This window comes from Rhinolophus hipposideros (genome assembly GCF_964194185.1).
Source record: "Rhinolophus hipposideros genome assembly, chromosome: 6".
NCBI lineage: Eukaryota > Metazoa > Chordata > Mammalia > Chiroptera > Rhinolophidae > Rhinolophus > Rhinolophus hipposideros.
In genome coordinates this window covers 92948958-92967673 of record NC_138052.1, presented here as the reverse complement: position 1 = coordinate 92967673, position 18716 = coordinate 92948958, and the positions used below count along the sequence as shown (strand labels likewise).

At 41.2% G+C, this 18716-nt stretch overlaps 1 protein-coding gene across 1 annotated transcript in view; it reads left to right on the top strand.

The window, feature by feature from the left end:
• DNER (delta/notch like EGF repeat containing) overlaps positions 1-18716 on the top strand; it is a 274119-nt gene that overhangs the window by 201362 nt on the left and 54041 nt on the right. The window contains exon 8 of the mRNA XM_081051089.1: positions 10653-10877. Coding sequence (XP_080907215.1) covers positions 10653-10877 — 225 coding nt within the window. The remainder of the gene's footprint in view (positions 1-10652; positions 10878-18716) is intronic.

Genomic DNA, 18716 nt, shown 5'->3' with positions numbered 1-18716 from the left:
GGGAAAGAAGAGAGGCCAGGACAAAATGAGGGATGACAAGTTTTAAGGATTGCTGAGGAAATGGTTTCTATAAAGGGGACATCTAGGTTTGTCTTTTTTCATTCTTTTTCTTTTTTCAATTTTTTTTTTTTTAAATCATGCTGCAGAGAACATTTCGTAATTACATTTTTTATGCATTTGTTCATCTATTTCCTCAGGACAGACTCCTAGAACTAGAACTACTGGTTTAAAGGACTTACAAGTTGTATGTAACTTTTATGATTCTGGATATGTTGGGGTACATTTGCAGAGGTAAGACCCAGCTGAAGAAATCCCAAGCAATTAGGAAAAAACCCAACATCTCATCTTCTACTTGAAGTCTTTGAGAATTTCAAAAGGGTGTAAATTATATCTAGTTGATGGACACACTTGTGAAACGTTCTTTCTTTTGGTCCTTTCCCTTTCCTCAGAGTTTCTATTTTTTCCCCCTTACTCTTATCATCCATGTATTTATTTTCTAATTTATCTATTTACTTTGTATCAGGAGGCTTGACTAGGCTAATGTGGCCGCCTTTTGTTTTTCATTCAAGATGACTTTTATGGCATCTCTGTATCCATTAAAAATCTTGATTTTTAAGAAACAGACAACCCAACTCAAATAGGTTAACAAAAAACAGGGGGGGAGGGGGTGTACTGGCTCCTGTAACAAATACACAGGATGAACGCAGGCTTGGCTTGACCTAGGGGCTCAAATGTCACTCAGCAGCCTTCTCTCCACCTTCCTGTGTTGGCTCCATTTTCAGGATGGCTGGGACAGAGCTTTTCTTTTCCCAACAAATCAAAAGCCATGAGGCTGACTTGGATCATTCGGAACTGAGACATTTGTCCACCACTGAACCTCTCATTGTGGCCATTGTATGGAATGCTTTAACTAGCGAGGCCTCAGACACAAGGTCAGCCTTGGAGCTGACAGATGGCGTCGATTCCATCCAAAGTATAAGGTCTGAGTAAAGAGGCATGTTGGTTTCCAGAGGAAAATTAGTTGTACAGAGTTGTCAAAAGAAAGGACAATGGAATTTGGGGGCCCAAAATAGTAAATGAATAGTGTAGCCATGGAGTGTAATTATACTGGGCACAAAGATACTGTGTTGGTTGGAGACTAAAGACAGTTACGAAATTTTAATAATAGTTTATGCATTTTCTTCCTCAGTACCAAATAAAAGAAACCCTGTGGCTATCAATAGAGAAAAAAACAAAACACCAAACAAACCAAAACTGTGTAAAGGAAAGGTGTATTCTCCTTAGAAATTCCTGATGGCAGGCCACACACAAGGCCAATTAAGTTAGCATCTCAAGGTGGGAACTAGGCATTAAAGTTTTTAAAGCTTTCCAGGTGGTTTCAGCATGCAGCCAGGGTTGAGAACCACTGTGCTTGAAGAACAGAGCGCTCTCTCAGGGATCGATTCCATAGAGCTGACCAAGAAAGTTTCTGTGAAGTCGTTATTATTGCCAATAGAAGCTTTGACCTCCACAAGAAAGGGGTAAATTGCCCTGTTCCCTGGGAGGTCTCAATATTCATGTGGAAGTGGAAACTGCATTGTGCTCTGCGTTTCCACACATCAGCAAAATCCATGAAAACGAGGTTGTTGTTTTGAATGCAGTTGAAGAAACTGAGGCATAGAATTCCACTCATTGTGGAGGGACAGATCTGTGTTGAATTTCACTTCTGTCAATTATCATTTGTCAAGTTACTTAACCGTTTCATGATATGCCAAAGATAATGCCCGTCTCAGGGAATTGTAGGCTCATATATCTCAGGTACTCAGTACTTATGTCACCCTTCCATTTCCCATTTCTTAGTTCATATTTTCTCCAGACTCAGAATTTTCACAATGAGTTGAAACATTCAGCTCTTTCTTATATGTATAAGGCAATCCTCCAGTGATCTTCTTACAGGGCACATTATTTTGTTGTTTGTGTCAAAGGGACCAGTTATGTGGTTTGCCCGAGATTTCCAGCCTCTTGGACTCCCAGGTCCCAGTCGTGTCTGGACTCCTACGGTAGCTTTCTGACATCCTTTCTGAGTCACTCTTGTCCCCGGCAGTCTGTTTCCCACCTAGGAGCTAAAGTGATCCTTATAAAATGTAGACCCCTATGTTTTCATTCCCTGACTTTCAAACCTCGGGTAATTTCCCACCCAAGTGTAATCCAGGGCCAACATATCCCTGGTTACCTCTGCAGCCTCACCTCTTCCTATTCTCTGCTTTTCCTTCCTTCCAGCCACTGGCCTCTTCAAACATAAGACAGACTTGGGAATTGGCCTCCAGGGGGCGCCACTCACTTCAGAACAGTGCTGTGTACTTGGGGCATTTGGACCTGATGGTCCTTTTGCTGGAAACCTTCTTCCTCCAGACTTGAATGTGGCTCTCCCCCTCATGTCATGACTATTTAAGACAGTCTCTACTGTTCTCTTCCTGTTACCTGCTTCAGTAGCATGTAGCACTAGTTGATGATAGCTGTTTACTTATCTTTCTATTGTCTGTTTCCCTCACTAAAGTCCTCACTAAGGTCTTGAAGCAGTGCCCGGTACAGGGTTAGTCTCTATTACTATAGGTTAGATAAATGAATGCCCAAAGGCAAACACAGAACTTTCTGACTAAACCTCTAAATTTCCATTGTTAGGAACCAATTATTTTTGCTCAGATAATTCATCTACTTTAAATAAGTTTTATCTCTTCTGATTTTTATCTTTTTAGTCTAAACTGGGGAAAAGTTGATTTAATATTCCTCTGACTATTTCCTAGTTATTTTTCATGTTCTTGTCTTAGATCTAAATTTGTCTTTTTGTTCTGCTAAAGAAAAAGCCCTTCAGGTGGTTTTTCAAATGGATTTCCTTAAAAAATTAAAAGTCACATTTGAAATGTAATTGTCTTGGGTCTTTTACATCTGATAGTTTTATAATTGCATTTGCTGGATAGTCCTCCTTCTCCTCTTTATCTTGCATAACCGTCTGCTTCCTTAACAACAGAACAAATATGGTCCCAATTAAGTTTTCCATAAACATCGGCCAAAACCTCTCCTCTGATCCTAATGTCATTTCTCTTCCTTGTCTATCCAATGAAAGCTCGGGCTTCTTTGAGACCCAGTGCAAAACTCAGCTGTCCCAGGAGGTCTTTCTGGCCTGCACCACCCCACTAACAATCCTTCCTTCCTTTGAATCATTGCTGCCCTTAGCCTGTGCCACACACACACTGATCCCAGGCTGACAGCCTGGGCCAGGCCCTCCGACCTCACACCATGCTGGAATCTTTCCAGAAGTGTTCGCAGAAAGCCAAAATGGCCTCAGGTTGTTCCCGTGTCCTTGCAGATATGTCCTTCTGGTCTCTTCTGTTAAAGAATAAGCTCTTTGAGAATCAAGAGTCTGCCTTCTCTTTGCTTCCCTTTTCTGCTCATCAAGTCACTTAGATGAACTAAATTTTCTACCGTTGTCCTGATTCAGTGATTACTCATTTATATATCTGGAATCAAAACAGCTGGTGACTAATAGTCTTCCTCTTCGTATTCCCTCATCGGAACTCCTAAAACCTCTTGCATATTTGTCAATCTACTTTTACTAACTATCCTATTGTGTAACAAATCTTTTAGAATATGTCCCCTGCCACTCATACCTTTTCACTTATTCCACAAATATTTATGGACTGGCCACTCTGCTGGGTGCCGAGGCTCCAGGGTGAGGGGAACCCACATGGCTCCTCCTCCAGGAAGCCTACCGTCTTGTTGAGGGGCAGGGGGAGACAGTTATAGACAGGTAAACCAATGCACAACTATGCCCTTACAGATTGAGGAAAGTGCTATGAAGCAGGGTACCGTGATACGGACTAACCAAGGAATGTACCGCTAGAATGAGGTGGTCAGGGAAGGCCCATCTGTCTAACATTGAAGCAGAGAACTAAAACATAAGAAGCAGCCCACCTCATGAGCAGGTAGGAGCAGGAACTTCCCAGCAGGGAATGGCTTGTCATTTCTGGGAACTGATTGGAGGCCAGTGGGGCCAGTTCCTAGCGAAAGACAGGTCAGAGAGACCAGCCAAGTCCAAGGCCCCGGGACTTGTGGCCCATGGAAGGGAGGTCAAATTTTATTCCATGAGTGAGTAGAAGTGATGATAATATTTATATTTTAAGAAAACTGTTCTCATTGCTGTTTGGGAAGTTGGTTGTAGAGATAAAGTAGAACAGGGAATCTCATCAGAGGAAATTATTGTAATAAGGGGAGAAATAATTGTGGCTTTGACTAGAATGGTGGCAAAGGAGATGAAACAAAATGTTCGAGTTCACAAAGTGTTCTTGGAGATAGAATCTGTTTGGAGATAGAATTCACTGATTGGTTAGAGGATGTTGGGGGGTAAGGGAGAGGAAGCAATCAGGTACTTCCTCTGAAGCAAGTCAGATTTCCAAGTTTCTGACTTGAAACATTTTACAAGACAATGAAATCACGAGCTAAGTTTTAAGTGTCCACACACATCATTTCCTCTATATAAACAGTCTACACAGTCAGCAAAGATGCCGGTATAACTATATTCCGCATTTAACCCTTATTGATCTTGAAGAATCTTCTGACATCTTGATTGCATTCTAGATAGAGTGACTTCATTGTCTTGCAATTTAAAATCTTCCAGAAATGTTTCCTTTTGGTCCTAAATATCTGATTTCCATAACGTATATATCTCAAGGGTGTTGATTTCACTTTTATTTACAGAATAAATGTTCAGCAGGTATATTCATATAAATATTGGTTCAATACAAACTTTGAAGCAGCAGTCAACTAAGTAATAGTTCTTTGCATTAGCCCCTCATTCCTTAGTAGATTTCTTTTGTAGTTCTGCTTTAGTTTCCATTTTAACCCTTTAATCTTTCACCCTTTTCTAAACTTCCCCTTATTGCAATGAGGTTTTCTGTGTTGTTTTTTTTCCCCTTTAATCTCTTGACTGATGGCATTATTTCCATGTGTTTGAGTTTCTCTCTGGACCAATTGTATTTTCTTTCCAGTATTTGTACCACCTGAAATATATTCTAAACAAGAAATATCACTATCTTAATTATTCTCTTTGCATCTTTTGGTTAACATTACCAAATAGCTTTTTTTTAAAAAAAAATTTCTACCTTTCTTGTGGGATTATAAATTCAAATACATTTGCTCATTAGTTTACAGTTAAAACTACATATTATTTCTCCAGTGTGGTTATTAATCTATTAGTCACTTCAGAAGCACTATTGTTATTATTTTTATTTTTATGTTACAGTATTCTACAAAGCAGTATTCCAGTTGTTCTCCTATATTGAGCCCTTCATGTTTTAGGGTTTGAATGTGTCCGTGGTTGTGGTTGAACCCAAGAACGTTAAACTTTGTTTTTCAATCCTTTTGCCTTTGCTGCCATAATTAATTTGTTTGCATCTTTTGCAAGAGGCATTTTCAAAAACATTTATCTTGAGGTCATTATTGATAGATTGACCAGTCAAATGAACTTTCTAGACTGTTGCCCATAACCAATCCAAATGCAACAAATATTTCTTCCCCTCAGACTGTGCACCTCTCCTGGAACTAGCCCCACTTCACCGTTTTTTGCCCCCCTTTTCTATAGCCAATGTAAATTCTTTCAAAATAGCTGACATTATCCTGAACTCACAAAGGGCCCCGTCACTCCCAGGATGTCGGACCTGTTTGTCTTCCCCATCACGCCCTGCTGCTGGTGGTTTAGACTGTGTGGCCCAGGACCTGGTCCTTTTTCTGGCTAGCATATGGCTCAATAAACCCTTTTTTTCGCAAAAACTTCTGGCCTTGAAGGTTATTTTTTTAACATGTGGTACACTAATCTTCTCTGAAAATATAAGATGTCATTTGCATTCTCATCTTGTTCTTATATTTTTCTTGAATTGGTAAGAAAAGGGAAATTTTAATAATAATAAAATGAAGGATTTCTGATTCAACAATAGTGAACCTTTTTGATATTCAAGTCAGCAAACATTTATTAATCACCTCTAGTTAAATTTTCTTTAGTATGTAATCAATAACTCTTTAAAGTCTTTCATAAGCAAAACATAACAAAAGTCTGTCTCTGACCTATATTCCCATTTAGATGCAATCATGTATCTCCTACTGCATTGTGTCAGTTAGCTTTTGCTGCATAACAAACAACCCCCAAACTTAGTAGTTAAAATAACCACCATTTATTTAGTTCGTGATCCTTGTGGGTTGGCAATTTGGGCTGGATTCAGCTGGCTACTGGGCAGATTAATTGGTGGGTGGCTGGCTAGCCAGGATGGCCTCAGCTGGGCTAGCTGACTGCTTCATGTGGTCTCTCACCTCCTATAGGCTGGCCTAGGCTTGTTTGCATGGCTTCAAGGCAGGATTCAGTGACATTTTTTTTGACTGCCTCCTTTTTGACATTCTCTCTTTCATTGTTTTCGGTGATAGCTTTCTCTCCTGGTTTCCCTTCTACCTTTCTTAAAACGTCTTCATTCATTTATCTCTCCATCCATTCATCTGTCCACCTGTCCATCTGTCTCTCACCAGATGCCTACCAGTTTCCAGGCTCTGTGTCAGGCAACAGGGGTAAAAAGACAAATAAGCTATGTTCCCTGATCTCGAGGAAATCATAGACCAGTTATAGAGGAGCCCAACAGTGTGTGGCAGGTGCTACAAGAGAAATCCACAGGGAGCTGCAGACCACAGATGAGGGGTCTCTCAGTGAGACATGTTCTCTGCTGTGTCTTCGTCCTTCTGCTCCTAAATGTTATAGTTGTCTAGAGTTGCAGCCTTGAAATTTCTTCTCCCTCTGTTCATTTGCCTCAAGTGTTAGCATCTGTACCTATGAATTCAATTTCCATGCATATGCATATGACTCCCAGTCATAGTTCTTTAGTTCATATCTCTGTCCTGAGTCCTAGATCTATATAGTCAGCTGACTGTGGAACCACAAAAGCATCTCAGTTGAAAATGCACTAAACTTTTTAAGCAGTGACTCAGGAATATATTATTATGTACTAAGTGTAGTGAGAGATGCTACCTTTCACATAAATGTGATTATCATTAATCTTTTCAAAGCAAAAAAGGAAAGGCCATTGCCATAGAGTTGGAAACATTTAAAATACAAATGAATAATTAAACTATATTGAAGAAAAAAAAAAAAAAGAAAATGCACTAAGCTGAACTCATAATCTTCCCCTGGGAATCTGCTCTAGTATTTTCCATTGCAATTGGCAACAACACCATCCACATTGTACCCCAAATCTGGAAACCTGGGAATCACATAGCTGTTTCTTATTGAGCACTTAACTATTTGCCAGTCACTGTGCCAAATGCTTGCCATGGACTTTCACATTTAAGCTTTATAAAAACCATATGTGTAGGCATTACTATCCCCATTTAGTGAGTGCAGAAAGCGATCAGGGGGAGGAAGTACTTTCCTAAGGTCCCACAGTTTAGTGGGCAGAGATATTCAAAACCAATTCCCTTTGGATCCAAAGTCTGCACTTTACATTATGTCATAGTAAGAAGCCACATATTCAGGGCCGACAGATATATTTTATTTTCCAGAGAAATGATTTATCAACATTTTAGAATAGGAAGGGTTCAAACAAGAATCAGGATTTCAGATATTTCTTGAAAATTCAGAAGATCTGGTAACTGGCCCCACATTCCAAATGGCGGCAGTTGGCTGCAGGTGAGTGGCAGCCAAACCCTTTGGAAGGAGCACAGTGCCATAGTCACTTCCACTCCCTGTTGTCTTATAATTGGGCGACTTCCCTCATCAGCATTACCTGCCTGACTCCTTTTGGCATTTGAATTTTTGACTCCTGTTGCATTGTGTCCCTAGGTTTTTTCCTCCTTTTTATTCCTCCCCCATCCAATTGGTCCCTGACTGACAGTGTTACTTGTAAAATTATTGACCAATCTGTCTCACATTCTTTATCCCTACTGCTACAAATTGGTCCCCTTAACTTCTCACCTCAGTTACTCTAGTAAAGACCTGGTTTCTTGCTTCCAGTGTCACCCTCCTCTAATTCATTTTCCACATTTCTTACAATTAGGGATATTAGAAAGATGACAAGTAGGTGCTATCCAGCAGCCTCAGAATGAAATGTGAGCTCCTTAGTGTGGCATATAAGATCTTTCATGATCTGGCCTCTGGCCAGTACCCTCATTTATGTTCACTGCACACACTCCTCTTGGTTTTATTGGAATATCGGCTCTGCCCAAAGTCATGCCCCTGCACATCTTGCATTTTTATCCATCTTCCTTTCTCTTTGGAACATTATATGGGGATTATTAATATTTGTAACTGAGTATATTAACATGAATCTAGAGTGATTGCCTGGCTAACGTTTGGTTTTCCTTTTATTTTGGCTTGATTGGCAACTCTCCTATTTTGTCTTTCACTAAGATTCAAACAATAGAAACATAAGTGCTGGTTATGTTTACACATCATGACATCTTCATTGATCCCGTATTCACTTCTATTCAGTGTACTAGATGCTTCTATGCAGTAAGAGGTTGGGTTTTGTGTCCCAGCTGTGCTATCTATTAACTAGGTAGACTTGAACAGGTGACTTCATATTTCTGTGTCTCCATTTTCTCATCTGTAATGTAAGGCCACTAATAGTCCTTACATCATACAATTACAGTGAGTTTAAAGGAAATAATGCAAATCAAGGCCTAGAACCATCTGGAGCACATCAGCCCCCAGTGGATGTCAGCTGTTTCTGTTACTATTACCATTTTTATTTCATTCATTCATTCATTCATTCATTCATTCATTCATTCATTCATTCGGCATTGGATTGGGAGCTGTTTTAGGAATTGTGGTGTATATCTTTTTAGAATTCACAACAACTTTTTGAAGAAAATAATTTCAGCCTTGTTTTCGGGGTGAGGCAGTAGAAGATTAGAGAGGTCAGGACTTTCCTGGGTCGCTGAGTTTGTCATATGGTAATAAGGTATGTTTAAGTATCTCATTTTCAATCAGAGTGAAATGGAATACATCTCAAGAAGGATAGAATTATAGTCCACTCCAGGCTGTGAAGGGACTTTTTGGAAAATTTAAGTGTTATTAAAACAGATTGTGTGGTACATTTTCAGTATGATTTCTAAAATTTAAAAACTACCAGAAACTTTATAAAATGTTGAGTAGCATTGTATTTTTAAAAATTTTCTATTTCTGTACAGAAAAATACCAAGTTGATTATGCCAATTTATGGATGATGCTTCAGATAGATAAGTCTGGGAACTATTTTTGTTTGTTTTCTATCCTCACTCTGTCCTTAACAATAGCAACAAAAACTGCCAGTATTTCTAGGAGTTCTGTGTGAAGATGGGTTAATACAAACTTAAATATATTAAGAACAATGAAATAGGTCATCAGAATAAAAACTGTAGTTGGGTAAAATTATTTAACTTTTGTTTCTAAATTTTGAATAATCTTCGTTTAATTTTCAACCTGCTCTGCAAATATTAAAATAAGAATAGATTTTACCCAGAGCATTGTTAAACACCTACATGGACTCACAGAGCCACATATATACGTATGTATTATTTTTTTAATCGGGAAATACTAAAACACACATACAAAACAAAATAAAAATTACCTATGCAATAAACACATTTAAAATTAAAAATTTTAAACCTTTATTGAGGTATAATTTACAAATCATAAATTTCATTCATTTTAAAAGTACAGTTCAATGCATTTTAGTAAATCTACAGAATTGTGCAATCATCACATTAAATCAACCCCAAAAGACTCGTCATGGCCATTTGAAGTCAATCCTTCCTCCCACTCCAGCCCCAGGCTACCACTAATTTACTTTCTATATCTATAGATTTGCTTTTTCTGGGCATTTCTTGTAAATGTACTTACACAATATGTTTTGTTTTGTACCTGGCTTCTTTCACTTAGCATCACGTTTTAAAGTTCCTTTATGTCGTGGCATGTGTCAGAACTTGGTTCATTTTCATTGCCAAATAGTATCCTATTGTATGGATAATACCACAGTTGGTTATCTATTATAATAACCAGCTTAAAAAAGTATAGGAGTATGTTCAGGAAACTGCCAACAGTGGCTGCTTCTAGAGATGGACAAAAGAATGGCGGACAAAGGAATAAGGGTGGGAGAAAGATGTTTTATTGCTTACTATTTTATAGGGGCTTAATTTCTTAAATTCAGGATTATATCTATATCTATTGAAGCAAAGTAAGGCATATCTAAACCCTGCAATATGCATAAAATAAAAGGTGAAAGCCTTTCACTGACCCCAGTCCTACCTTCCTGAAGGGAATCACCATTAATTTATTTTTGACATCTTTCTATCCTGTACTCAGACACACACACGTACACATTTATGCATATAAATATAGTTATGTCCCTGTATGTACATTTCATCATATATTTTATATTAAGAAAAACGGAAGCACAGGACTTAATGTTTTAATCCCCTGGTTACCAAAACTGAGAAAACCTTACCTACCTAGTTGGGTTGTCTGTATTTGGAACCTACTAATGAATTAGCTGGCTAATCAATTCACAACGAAGTAAAAAACTGCGGACCCAGTTTAATACTGACATGTAAACACAGTTTAATGTTCTTACCTCTCCCCCTCTGTCTGTGTTTCCTGGCAGGATACTTCGGATCCGCTTGTGAAGAAAAGATGGACCCATGTGCCTCATCGCCGTGCCAGAACAATGGGACCTGCTACGCGGACGGCGTGCGCTTCAGCTGCAGTTGCAGTGCCGGCTTCACAGGGCCCACCTGTGCCCAGCTGGTGGACTTCTGCGCACTGAGCCCCTGCGCTCACGGCAGCTGCCGCAGCGTGGGTACCAGCTACAAGTGCCTCTGTGAGCCAGGTTGGTACCCACCTCTACCGCACATCCTTTCATCCCCAGGCACACAGACTTCTCACTCTTCTTCTGTATCTGAGCCCTTGTTGGCCTGCAAAATGTGTTTACTTGTACATGTAAGTGGCTTCTAGTTGATGACACACTTTCTCCTTAGACTTTCTCTTGGCAGGGTTTTGAAAATGCCCTTTCCCCTTTTCATGAGCAATTCACAGTCATTGTAGAAAAATAAGAAAATACAAGTAAGCAAAATGAAGAAAATTGAAAAACAGGCCTACTCTTATAACAGCTTAATTATTTTTTAACAGTTTACTAAAGGCCATTCTACAGCTTTGCCTATATTGCATATCTGTGATACTGTGTTCTTAGGTTAATGGAATGTGTTTTTCCATTTTAATGCACAGACAAAGCAGAATGCAATCCATTCAGAATTTTATCATCTATTAAAATTACTCTTACTCTGCACACAGTGTTATAGGACCTGTGACTCCCTGTAGAAATGTTCAAAAGCTCCGTCAATTATTTTCCAAATTGCTTCTGCATTTCACTGGTGTGTGTGTGTGTGTGTGTGTGTGTTTGACAGAGCGGTTACTAGCCAAAGTTTTTTGTATCTGTACAAACTTTGTACAAACTTTCTGTTTGTACAACCTTTCCTGGTGTGGTCTGGAAAGCTTGCCTGTGGGCAGCTCTTTCTTTTCTCTCCTTCCCACTCTGTCCGCGGAACCGTCCTTGCACGAGCTTGTTCTTTAGAATACTCCCCACACGAGTCACTGACCCATCAGCCAGTTCCCTGGTTTTGCTTGACTTCTGGTTCCGCTCAGGCAGTGCCGGGCTCATCGATGCCTGCTCGCCAGAGCCCTGTGCCACCTGCAGACTCCTCCTTCTGGGGCTGAATCAGTCTTCCTTGCCCTGAGTTCCAGCAGTCAGCCACAGTGTCACTTGCCCGGTCTTTAAAGCATTATAGGAATTATCCTTGTGTGTCTCTCTGTCCCCCTTGGGGTTAGGAGGAAGTGTGTCTCGTTAGTAACTTTTGTATAATGATAACAGCCCAAAGCCACCTGTTTGGTCAGCATTCATCTTTCTAGGTTTTTGAGCTGGGTACTCACAACTCTGGTGCTTTTAGTGCCTTCCCTACCAGGTGGATATTGTTAAGGCAGATTTGCACTGAGGTTTATTCAGTGCCTGTGGCCACACACCCAGTAGCGGGCGGAACCCAGATTCCAACCCAGGTGGTTCCACTGCCCGGAACGTTCAAGGGGCACATCTCATCCTCATGAATCAAATATGGAATTAGTGGGAAATGCAGGTAGGCATTGAAAGGGTGTTGGAAAGCCTTTTTCATTTAAACTTTATATATATATTTATTTATGTCAGGAAGTGGCTGATGCAATGAGAACTGGTAAGTTCAAAATCTGTGGTGCAAGCTGGCAGGCTGGAAACTCAGGCAGGGTTTCTATGTTAGTTTTGCTCCCAAATTCCTTCTTTGGGAAACTTCAGTCTTTGTACTTAAGGCCTTCAACTGAGTAGGTGAAGTGCACCCACACTTTGGAGGGTAATGGCTTTACTCTGACTCTACTGATTTAAATGTTAAATTTTTCTCATCTGGAAAACACCTTCAGAGCAATATCTAGTCTAGCGTGTGACCAAATATTTGGGTACTGTGGCTTGGCCAAGTTGACACCACATGAAATTAACTATCATGGTAACAGTTTAGGGTTTTTTATACTTTGAGGTGAAGTTTCTCCACCTGTGTGTATGACATAAGGAATCTTTTCTGGGTTAACCCGTCCTCTCCTGTTCGAGCCGTGGTGGAGATGGAACTGGCTTACCCGTCTTGAGGCCATTTTCTTCCACATGCACTGCAGCCGTGGAGCTGGCCATGCTGAGGAGGGAGGCCGTACAGTGCTGTCCCTTTGCTGTCAGGAACCTGGCGCACTAAGACCACTTGTGTTTGCAAATTAAACAAGCTGCTGGGAGAACAAAGTCTCACGTCATGACTGGCGAGCACGCTGCCCCCAGCGCTCTGCTCTGGGTGTCCTAACACATGGGTAACTCCCATGGCAGCCATCTGAAGCACAATCTGTCAGCAACTTCCTCGATACTTTGTTACCCGTCTCCTGCATGTCAGTGCAGCCTCACTGAAAGGAGAAGCAAGTATCACACCACTGGAAGGCAGCCTCATTTTCTCCTCCCTTTCTCCTCCGACTTCCTGTCTTCATCATAGTGAATTTTTCCTTATAGTCACTTGGTTTATTTTTTTAATCTTTAAATGGAATGTAGTTATTCAAAGATAAATGTTGCTTAATATGCTTTAATATTATTGGAATTTTCTTTAGTAATATCAAAAGAAGTTTTCAACATGTGTGAGGCGGCTTCCCTGGTCCTCACCAGAAGATACTCTGCTGAGGTTTCTCTTTCCACACTGGGAGAGGTAGCCGAGGGTGGTAGAAGGAAACTGCCTATGAGATCACCACTTGTGACTATCACTGTAGGAATTTGACAGGACATCTCTGGGCCTCAGTTTTTATTTTCATGAATAATGTCTTCGATGCTCGTCAGTTCAACTGCGGTTGGAATCACAGACCAGACCTGGAACAAGTTGTGGACCCTGCCCTTCTGTTGTGTGTGAGAGCATTCCCTGGGAGGCGTGTAGGGTGTTGCCTGGCATGGAGTACTAAGAGCTATTCCCCTTTCTTTCCATCCATGGAGGTTTTACCTCCCGCCTCAGAGGGGTGAAGTAGCTTCTGTTGAAGTTTCACTTTTCCCTCCTGCTGTTCTCTGTTCAAACTTCATTCGTGTCCATTTGGAGCATTTAGCTTGGTAACAGCCAGTGTCCAGCCTCTAAGTAGCCTTGAGAAGCTGGAAGAAATATATACCTTCATTTTCTAGGCAGTCTCTCGGAGTAGAATCTTGGAGTTCTCTCAGAGCTCTGTCATCGAACTTGGGATTAAATTGCTTTCAGAGGGGTTGCTTCCTCAGATCATTAGGTGACATTGTGTGAAATAAAAAAGGCATCTTAACATCTGGCAAGAATTTACATTTTAAGAGGTGAAAATGACAATTCTACGAATGTGAAATTTCCAGTCTTAATCTCTTGGAGCATGTAATTGCTTTACCACTAGTTTGCATAATAGAAGAATCTCATGAGAGTGAGTGAAATTGGGTGTCTGGCTGAAGAATGCCAAGACGCATCATCCTGATAGAGAGCGAACGGATCCCACTTTACAAAATGGGAGCAGATTGAAATCATGTCAGGTTGATAATTAGTTCCCAGCTGACAAAATGCCATTTGGGTGACTGCACATCAGACTGCCAGGTGCTTTATTTTTAAATCTCATTTTTAGCTTACTAGGCTAGAGATTTCTGATGGGATTTTAATATCAAATAATAAAATGTCAGCACTGAATAAGTTTGGAAACGTTATCTTTCGGTGACAATGTTAAGTGATAGGCCACACGTATTCCAAAAAAAAATTGCAAATTGAGATCTCCTGAAGATTGGATGGAGAGTGTGAGAACATGGAGCCCCACAAACGTTGTGGGGGGCAGAACCACAGTGTGGGGAGTGGCCAGGGCATACCGGTGCCCTTGTAGGTGACAGCCACGTGTTTCATGTGTTCTCAAAAATGGTGGTGTCTGGAGATGCCGTTTGGATGGTGACCAATGCTAGGAGAGATCCCTGGTAGGAAGGGAGATGATCTGCCTGAGTTCACCGGTCTTGGCCCCTGCCTATTACACTTGAGTTATGACCCTGACCTTGTTTGTTCAATTGAACGAACCCTGCCATTCCAGAACATGCCTTACGTTACTATTAAAGGAATTTAAAAGGAGTTTTTATGTGGAAATACAAATACCAGTTTTTATTTTCATGAATGCTCATCGATTGTCACCAATTAGACCTGGGACAGGTTGGCAACCACGTATCTGTGCTGATTCTTCTCCACTGTAGGGCTGGTGACGCAATGAGTTCATCCAGGCTTTAAAAGAAAGGAAGTTTAGATTGTTTCCAAATGAAATATTTTTAAAAGGAAATTATATTTGTAAGAATTTCAGATACTGTTTTTATTTTGTATTTTTTTCTAATTTTTCACTTATGCCTTACATATGGGCTGCATTTCTGGTCTGTGTGGCCTAAAGGACATAGCTAGCTAGCATTGCTTCCGTCAGTTAAACTCAGACTTGGCAATATCAGCGCTCTGATAGTATCTACTGGAAACAGAATCTAAGAGAAGACTTACTGGTCAGGATTATAATAGCAATTCAATAGCTATAAAGAAAAAAAAAATAAACCTGCAAAGAAATGAAGACATTTATCTTGCAAGCGAATGCCAAATTGCATTTAGATTCTTGGATAGGTACAGTGGACAACTTTCATCTTTTATTAACCAGAAAACTTTATCAGCTTTACTAGGATGAAGACAGTTCTGATGTTTAACATGCTCTAGGAGGGTCCTGATCTTCATATCACATTTTTCTTGAGAGTTGTACTTGTATGGAATATACTGTCTCCTCTCCCCACATCCTAATCCTGTTCTCATGCCCTTCCTTTGTTATATTCCAAACTACGATACCTGCCCTCACCACCGGGATGCCAACTAGAATCCTGTCTGCCTAGCTGCAGCTGTAGTGACTCTTTATAATCTGTACTCTACCTACGCAGCGTTTAGATCTCCACGCCGATGTCACAATGACACTAGGGACTGAGAAAGAGAAGAGAAGCCCCTGACATTGGAAGCCTGTTAGACTTGGAGTTGTTAGGAGCCGGCCTGGCACTCACAGCTGGGCCACGGTGTCTGCTGCTGGACACGAGGACATAAACAACCCCACAAAACACTGACATCAAACACGGTCACTCATAGGCCATGATGAAAGGAGACAGACAGACCATTTCATAATTTTGTCAAAGTACAGCTAAAAACAAGGTCACCATGCGACCCACAAAATAGCAAACATCCCTTTCTCTTGCAAGTAAATGGAGTGCCAGCTGCGTTTTTCCCAATTCCAGCTCTAGTCTTGTAGCCTGCCCTCCCTGTAGACACGATTTATTGAGATACTCGAGCATAGAATCGCTCCTGCTTTCTGATGGCCTCCACTGTAGAGTGAGTCCTCCCCAAATCACCCAACCAGAGTTCAAATCCTAACAGTAAGTCTTAACACCCCAGCATTTCCCATGGTGTGTGTTCTCCCTTGCTGTAATAAACCCAGCATGTTCAGCTATAGGTGTGTCCCAGTGGCCTTCAGTTGGAAGACATTGACAGGACTTAGATGATTAAAATGCTCAAAATATTGGGGGTTCCAATTGATTGAAATTTTTCGTATTGACAATAGTTCAGTCAGAATTTCCAACGAGTTAGACGCTGAAATATTGTTTAGATTTATATGTGGGGGAAGGGTGCTAGGGTGTGAAAGTCCTAGGTGGGGGTAGGGTTGAGTGGAAGTTCAGAGAACAGTAGATCCGATTGGCCATAGGATAAGATGCATTGGATGCAGTAATGGGTAGCGGGCCGAAAATTCTTTTGCATTAGTGATGTGAGTGCACTGATCTGTGTTTGGGAAAGATGATTCTGATAGAATTAGACATTACAGTCAAGAAGAGATGGTAAGACAGGAGATTATTCAGGCAGCTCAGGCAAGTGGAAGTGAGGGTTTGAACTTGTGGGAGTGGGGTAAAAAAGGATGGACCTGAAATCTATTTGTGGAGTGCAATCATCAAAGTTTGGTTGTCAGCTGAATGTAGGGGACAAAGGTGAGAAGGGAGTCAAAGGTATCACTAAGGCTGTAACTTGGGTAACTCAGAGAGATAAGGAAATCTCCAAGAGGAGCCTTCTAAGCTTTGGGGTACAGCAGGCCAACCAAGTAGAGGTGCCATTAAATCGTTGTTACTTGAGACTAGAACTAAGTAAAGAGGTTGAGACCCTGGTGTGTGGGTGCTAGAGAATGTCAAGGGAACTCTTAGCACAAATGGGGCGAGAGTATGAAAAGAAATGGGGAAATTGAGGAGAGTGTTCTTGCATTGAGGTGGAGCTGGAAGCAGCAACAGAAGAGGTTGGAGGAGGTGTCCCTGAGTTGGGACGGTCACTGGGAGAGGACAGTGCCATGGAAGTTAGTGGCAGGGGAGGAGAGGAGATGCAGAGGGCACTGCCCAGGGTGGGAGTGGCAGCGTGGGCCAGGTGAGGAGCTGAGTCAGACTTGCCGGACCGCCAGACGCTGAGGGACCTGTCCTACTGGTGTCCATCGCTGCCGCCCTGACCTTCCTTCATCTCCACTTTGTTCTGAATATAATTTGGGGGGGTACTCGGGGGGATTTATGATATTCACCTTGTGTAGGCTAGTGACCTGAGAGATTAATACAGGGGAGGAAGGACAGTGGTAATGAGGGAGGGGCATTTGCTGGTACAGCGTATGGAATTTTTATGAGATTCCTGACATTAAAAATCTATTCACAAGGCTGCTTTTCTAACCTTGTGTTAAATGGCTAATCCATATGTATGAAAGTGTTAATGAACTGGCCTTTAATTATAAGGGGTTTCTGCTCCCTCTGCTCCCACTGCTCCCAGCTTCCCCTTAAAATTTAAATCGTTCAGAACTCATTCTTGGCTGAACTATTGTTGAAAAGGTGTGAGATTTACCTGCTGGTGGTAAGAGCATAGTCTGTGAGGAAATCATTTTACATCACCTTACCTGGAATGAGAGTCAGACGTGTCAGCTGTCAACAGCTTACATCACTAATCAGAGCTCCATTCCTGAGGATGGCTCTGTTTGAAACACTGCCAACACTGAATTTCAGGAAATTCTCATTAAGCTCAAGACCATGGAGGTCAGATACTTAAAACTATCTTGTAACTAAGCCATTGATCGACTCTTATTTTGTTTTGTGGTTGGAAATTATTATGATGCGATTGCTAACATTTTTCAGCTTGCTGAGAAGGTCTGCGAATCTGGAATTTAGAACTGAAATTCGACATGCTTTGCCTCTCTTACCTGTGGACTCTGTGCCAAAATCTTGATAAATATATTCTCTTACTTAACCCAGGTTATAGTATTTATGTTCTTTGACTTAAAGATGAGGAATCAGAGGCATTGAAGGTCTAAACAACAAGAGTGGAGGTGACAGAATCCCACATTTAACCCAAATTTGCCTGACGGTAAAGCTCTTGACAAATAGGCTAGAAGCCCAGTTGTAGCCCCCTAAGTTATGTGTGAACCTGGACCTCACTTATATTTCAGCCAGTCTCAAGGGGAAGCTTCTAGACTCCACTCATCTCAGCACAGCTCCTGACATGGGTCTCTAAGGGGACACCTCAAAACCAGGTTTGCAAGTGGCCGTGGTTGTGGTCCAGTGAGTGCTCTTTTCACTTCCCAGCTTAGAGAAGCTCAGGTCTGACTTTCAAGGACATTGAACTGCTTGGAGGCAGGTTGGCCTCTTCTGCTTTTGTTTCGCCACAACTCCAGCTGCTTCAGAATTGATGCTTATGATTTCATTTGACCGGGTGTCTGCTGGATGCACCCAATTAAAGAAACTTCCTATGACTCAAATGAGAAATGCAGACATAGCCACATGACAGATGTATCTCCCTTCCGCTTCTGAAGACTCTTTTGATGGGCACTTCTCACTTCTGGGGGCCCCAATGCCTAGGAGCAATTTGACTTCTTTTCTTACTATCTGAATCTCTGGAAGCCTCTTGCATTGATTATTGTATGTCATGGACTCCTTTAATGCCGTTTCTTTTCACTTGTCTCTGGTGATAGCCCTTGAAATATTCTTTCCTCTTCCTACTTGACTTGTTTTTTTAGTTCTCTGCCTTGAGATAACTCTGATGTCCCGCCCATTCAGTATCACTGCTTCCCG